Below are 6003 nucleotides of genomic sequence, written 5' to 3' on the forward strand. Positions count from 1 at the left end.
CAGGGGGTGTGACCAATTCAGCGGTGTAATAATCAGTAAGCCCAGCGTGACAGCAACTACAAAAATGCAAACATTCATTTTAGCCATGCAATAACATAAGACCAAACAAAGGGTGCAATTCAGTGAATTAATCAGTGACTGTCAGTCTTTAAACTGACATTGAAGTCAGTTAACACGATGACATATTTACCATTTCCCTTTTCACTTACAATATCAACATGCAGGCAACTGGGTTCTCAAACTCAGTCCTGGGGCCCCTGGGTATGCTGGTTTTTGTTCCGCAAGTGTCAAATGATTCCTTTGAAGGGGTTACAGATATCAACGAGGCACCTTTGTAAATGATGGAAAATTTATGAAAGTTACCTTAAACTTATCAAGAGAGCCGTTGTAACAAAAACCAGTAAAGGCGCGAGGGGCTCAGGTTCGAGTTCGAGATCTCCTTACTTAGAACATAAAGACTACCTGGATTTCTTCGAATGCTTCATCAATGGTGGTCACTTGATGCTGCTCGTGCAGTGCTGGTTCGTCGCAGAAGAAACAGACCAAGCTCTTGTCGCTGAGACAGAAAAGCTTCACTTTCTCGTGGTCCTTACATGGATAAGAGTTCCTCTGAGCGTTGAGAATGGCATCCAGCGGGAAGGCGGAATACCTCTCCACGATGTTGGACAGCTTGAGGCTAGGAGACAGCAGCGGGTCGGCGAATGTTCTTCGGCATTCCGGACAGTCCCGCGCCCCATGGTGCTCTTGTCGGCTCCAGTGTTCCGTGATGCATTTTCGGCAGAAATAATGTTCGCAGCCGAAACTAACTGGATCTTGATAAATACTCAGGCAAATAGAACACAGAAGTTCGTCTTTCAGACTACAAGCCATCTCGTAAGTAAAAGATCTGCTTGCGTACAGGCTAATGCTAATTCATATACTAATTATCTAGTGGAAAATAGGATAGGCTATTTAATACAGGAATGGCAAATAAGCTGACAGTTTGGCTTGCTTGAAAAATAAATGTTTAGGAAGAATTGCAAAGCAGTTCTTATTCAATTTATGTATATAAAATCCGAAAACTTCATAGGTTCTCTGTGGATGACATATTTTCCTTTCTGAAAATAAAGAACAGAAATGCAGTTAGCTTGTAACTGTATTAAACTACATGGAAGTGATACAATTCAAAAATAGCAACATCAATTGTAGGCAACAAATGCAACACTTATCTCCACTGACCCGCCGCGGTGAAGATACTGTAACATAAAAGAACATTGCTGATCCCTCTGAAACTCCTAATCTTGGCAAATATTAAGCTGCAGCTACCTCGTTCCAAATAAACGTTAGCTAGCAAAAATGCCACAGGATTTAGCAAAGCACTGGCCGGGGTAGTCTTTATAAATGACTGACATTATGGTCACCCCCAGTATTTAAACAGGCGTTGCTGAACTCTTTGGCTGAACGACACAGGCCGTTTGATGCATTGATCTCCTTTGCTAGCGTACCCCATTAGCCGGCATCTGATCGGACAGTTAAGCTAATTATCGACAGTCACTTTCTGTGCTTTCGCGGTTTACTTTGATCTTTATGGAAAAATTAAAATGTCATTTCTCCATATCGGTGCACCAAAGTGACTGCATCAACGTTCTCCAAATGCTCCATAACCACAAGTCAGTCATTCATAAAGGAGACTGTAACACAACAATTGCTTAGTTTGCGTCCTGCCGTTGTTAGTAGATCACCTTGTTTGCCTGCTACTAAGCTAGCCAGCTAACGATATCGACTTAAGGACCAATTCAACAACGCTTACCTTGCGATGAGACTACAGGGTTTCACTTTGTCCCGTTTGCTCCATTGAATGCCGCGTCGCTCCGGGTGTTTGCAACAGTTCTGTTAGATTTTTCTAATCGACACCGGTTTCCTGTGAGGAGTAACCTACATCTCTTCGCATAATTCGTTGCAGTCAACTCTGGCGCTACCTCCTCCTCCTGTCAGGACCAACAGCTCCAAGCTTGCTACATCCCCGACGCAAGTAAGTGCCTGTCTAACCAGGAAGGAACACTACAGCGATGGGACAAACCAATTATTCACATGAGCGTATCACGGGGTGCACTTACATATTTGACATTTGGAATGAACAAACAACTTTTACTGTTATTGCACCCCATTGTATCTTTTTACAAAGCATTGTTTTACATTCGTGTTATCTGAGTGGTATATTAATGCGCTGGCCATGAAGTGACCTCAATATTTTAATTGTCGAAAGGAGACTGTAGTATCCCCCTGTAAAAATAATGGAACACCACGGACTTCTTTATTGTTTTGATATTGGGATTTGATGCTTTGCAGACCCAAAATAAACAGCTGATGCTATGCAGGGAAATTGGATGTGACGTCCTCACTAATACCCTGCGTATTTTGTTATTGCTTGCGTTGATGTATGTAGACGCTTTTGCAACTAATTTTTCAATGAACTGTCATTTGACAACCAATTGCAGAATAACAAGGGTCACAACTGCACGTGCGTTGCCAAACATTCTCAATCAACTGGCTATTCTATCGAATTTATATGTTATAAACAAAAAAATAACAATTACTGCGCCTTCGGTAGAAAAGACTAGCCATTTTTTCTTGGACTTTACTAAATGGGTTTCTAATAAATATCTTTGACATAGTTATTGCCGATGAGTATGCTGTTGCTTGAAAACGACTTGAAGTTTAAATTAGCCTACATTTCAGTAGCCTATCGCTTTATTATTCTACATTTATTCTACGTTTGATATGAATAGATAGGGCATAATAATGATATGTATGTGGGGGTGTAGCATGTATCATGTAAGAACATGACAATACTAAGACGAGTACACTGTTAATTTCTCCATATTTTTGTTATGGCAGAAGTGTTTGTTGTCCCTATTCTGCCCATCTTATTGTGAATTAAGCATCAAGACAATGTTACATCCAGAGATTTTGTAATTAATAATCACAATGGAACAATACAGTAATTTACAAACATCTCTGATAATGATAAGGTGTAGATGAATATTAACTTTTTGACTTGATATTTCCAGTTGGCTTATATCTAGTAAGCCACTTAAGTTTCATTATCTTATCTGCTGAGTATTCTCATGCAATGCTGTAATCAGATAATTACAAGCCTTTTTTGGGGTCCTTTGATTAGTCTAGATTAGAAACTGAGTTTGAGAATCAATCTACGGCCATAGAAAACAACCTGGAATATGATAATCTTAAACTGGAACATTATTTAGAAACACAAGGGTTCAGTTAAACAATCATTTAAAAAAAGTCAAAATAAGGTCTAGTCAAATGACACAATCTCTACACTGAAATATGTAGGCTATGTAGGTTAAGTATCAATAATATCACCTCTGGTTTCCATGACAACACAGTCTCTCTTTCACTTTCAGAGATGACAGATCATCCCCTCTTTGGCCACACCCATGAACACGCTTTCCCCAGCAAACATGACAGGGCTGACATCTGCTGGTTACCCACTGGTTGTATAGTTGATTAGATACTCTAACAACCTTGTCCTAGATTATTTATGCAAGGAGGGTTATGTTAATTAGCTTCTCTGTTCAGTACATAAACAAAGGGGCATGTATTTGAAATAAGTATTTGAAATAACGGAATGGCAGTGAAATTGGGACCTTCTCAGCATCTATCTTTATGATTCAGACATTATACAGTGAACATCATCTCTAAAATCTTAAAAGTATCTTCTGGATTTTCATAATGAATGCAACGCTTGGGGGTCACAGATGCATGCAAGTGATGCACTGGATCCCAGTACAGCAATATTTGTCCCAAAGTTATGCCAGTACTGTGGCCAGGAGTCCTACAGCAGAAGACACAAATGACCATCACTTCAAATAGGGAGTGAGTGTTTGATTTGACAAGGTATACAAATTCTCAGTAGCAACACCTCTGGTTGATGTATTGCTAAAGCTGCTCGGTCCTCTGTTGCAAAACGGCCGCACATCCCAGCGTATGAACGGCAAAAGGAAGAGAATGTACAGCTGGCTTCATGCTTTTTGGAGGCTGTGCTAGTTTCAGCCTTACAGAATTGACAGAGGACATTGCAGTGATGGGTTGGGAGTGCAATTCGATTCCAAACCATGAAATATTAAGCACAAGGTGCCAAAGAGAGAAGAATGTGTCTGAGGTGTGGGGACATGCAGCTGATACAAAAACGTATGAATGAAAAGGACCAAAAAGGTTCAAAATGCAAATGTTTTGACTCATGACCTTATCAAAGCTTTACTACTGTTCAAGCCACGACAATTACAAATTCCAAACTGGAGGACAAAGAGAAGTTGCCATAAAAAGTAGTTTAAATATTTAAAATAGCATTGCTATTGAACCAGTGCTCAAGTCCCAAGTTCATGAGGGCACATAAACACACATCGGTTTTATTTCTCACCCTGACAATTACTTACTTTGCGCATCAACCCGAACACACTTTTTTATCCACTAGAGGGAACCATATTCCAATATTTTAGCAATTTGATTTGACAAGGTTCTCGGGCGCATGAGAGCCTATCTATTGTAGTGCAGTCTCGGTAACAGAATAGCAAACCTATTTTGTGATGAGCTTTTGGAAGGATTTTGCTTATATCAGATTTTTAATATTATCTTGGCAAGACTGACACAACTAACACTGCATGGTAATCCAGTGTTAAACACTCAGTAGGACATAGCAGAATGAGATCAGATACCTACCTGCACAACCTCTCCAAGCCAACTGCGCATTTCCTGATGCACATAAAGGAAGCAATGAGTAGACAGAAACAAATGCTATCCCTACCTGTGAAACCCTCCTTCACTTCTTGCTAGGGGTGAATTATGCAAAAAAAGAAATTGATTATGAAATGAGGAGGTACATTGTGGAGATATATTCCAATGGGGGCCAAGACTGACTTTGGTATTAAAGCTGTATGAGGCATATTGTTTAGCTTAGACTGGGCATGCACTTAAAAGAGTTTGTAAATAGAATTATCTTAAACTATTTTTCCCCAGCTTCGGTTTTATCCCAGTTTGAAAAGTCCAACCATATTTGCAGGCTCACTCTGCCGATGAAATGACTTCTCTCAATTCGAGAGGGCCCAGACATCAGAAGACATGGGGAGACATTTTGTTGTGGGATAGGTGGTGGGAAAAATAAGAATGAGAAGAAGAAGAAGAAGGAGAAAACACAAAATCCCCTTAGTTTGGGGCTTTATTGTGTGGGCATGTGAAGTTGTTTATGAATTCTGTCTGTTGGAATGGGGTCAGAATGTACAGAATTTAATGTTTTTAAGGGCTGAGTGTCTGTGGCTGTTGTGGTTATTTCTGTGGGGAACCCTGAAAAGTGCCAAACTCTCGGTGCTGTATAGGTATGGGGCATGCCGCCCCGCCAAGGCGTAACTTGGAGGGATGGTATACCTGCCATCCCAATACAGCTGGATACGTACCAAAGCAATTCAAGGTAAGTACCTTGCTCAAGTGTTCAACAGCAGTCTAGGTTGAAGACAAACCTGCAGCCTTTATGTTACATGACCATTTCCCTAACCAGTTCCCTAACCAGTTCCCTAACCAGTTCCCTAACCATTTTAAATTTCAGACAGCTTTGGTCTTAAAAGGTGACATAAAAGTAGATTCCGACAACATCTCAACAAAACTTTGACTTAAAAGTCAGGAAGAAATTCAGTAAACCTGAATATACACTTCTCCAGTTTGTTGTATGCATCCTTACTGGACCATTCGCTTTTCTTTGCCTCATTATCTTTTAATGGAAACTGAATAGATTTTGTGCGTTGGCCGGAGTAACCACTAATGGAAACAAGAGCGAGGTACACTGGGTTATGATGCAATACGTGTACTGGCGTAAGTGCAACCCAGTTCTTTGAAGATGAAAGAACTTACTATAATTTTTTTTCTCTGTCACTCTCTCTCTCTCTCTTCCAAAAAAACGTAGGCCTACTTCCTCAAATCTGTACTCTGTTATTTAGTGCGTGGCTACCA

The 6003-nt window shown here is 40.3% G+C and overlaps 1 protein-coding gene across 3 annotated transcripts in view; it reads right to left on the minus strand.

Moving 5' to 3' along the window:
• LOC118208168 (E3 ubiquitin-protein ligase TRIM62) overlaps positions 1-2040 on the minus strand; it is a 33437-nt gene extending 31397 nt beyond the window's left edge. Inside the window, exons 1-3 of one of the 3 annotated variants that reach the window (XM_035382566.1) lie at positions 1790-2039; positions 1219-1235; positions 463-1097 (exon numbers count right to left, since the gene is read on the minus strand). In XM_035382566.1, coding sequence (XP_035238457.1) covers positions 463-870 — 408 coding nt within the window. In that variant the 5' untranslated portion in view covers positions 871-1097; positions 1219-1235; positions 1790-2039. Of the gene's footprint in view, positions 1-462; positions 1098-1218; positions 1236-1789 lie in introns of all 3 variants that reach the window. The other 2 variants (XM_035382567.1, XM_035382565.1) reach the window with 2 other exon arrangements.
• Between the last annotated feature and the right edge of the window lie 3963 nt (positions 2041-6003).

This window comes from Anguilla anguilla, chromosome 11, assembly GCF_013347855.1.
Source record: "Anguilla anguilla isolate fAngAng1 chromosome 11, fAngAng1.pri, whole genome shotgun sequence".
NCBI classification, from domain to species: Eukaryota; Metazoa; Chordata; class Actinopteri; order Anguilliformes; family Anguillidae; genus Anguilla; species Anguilla anguilla.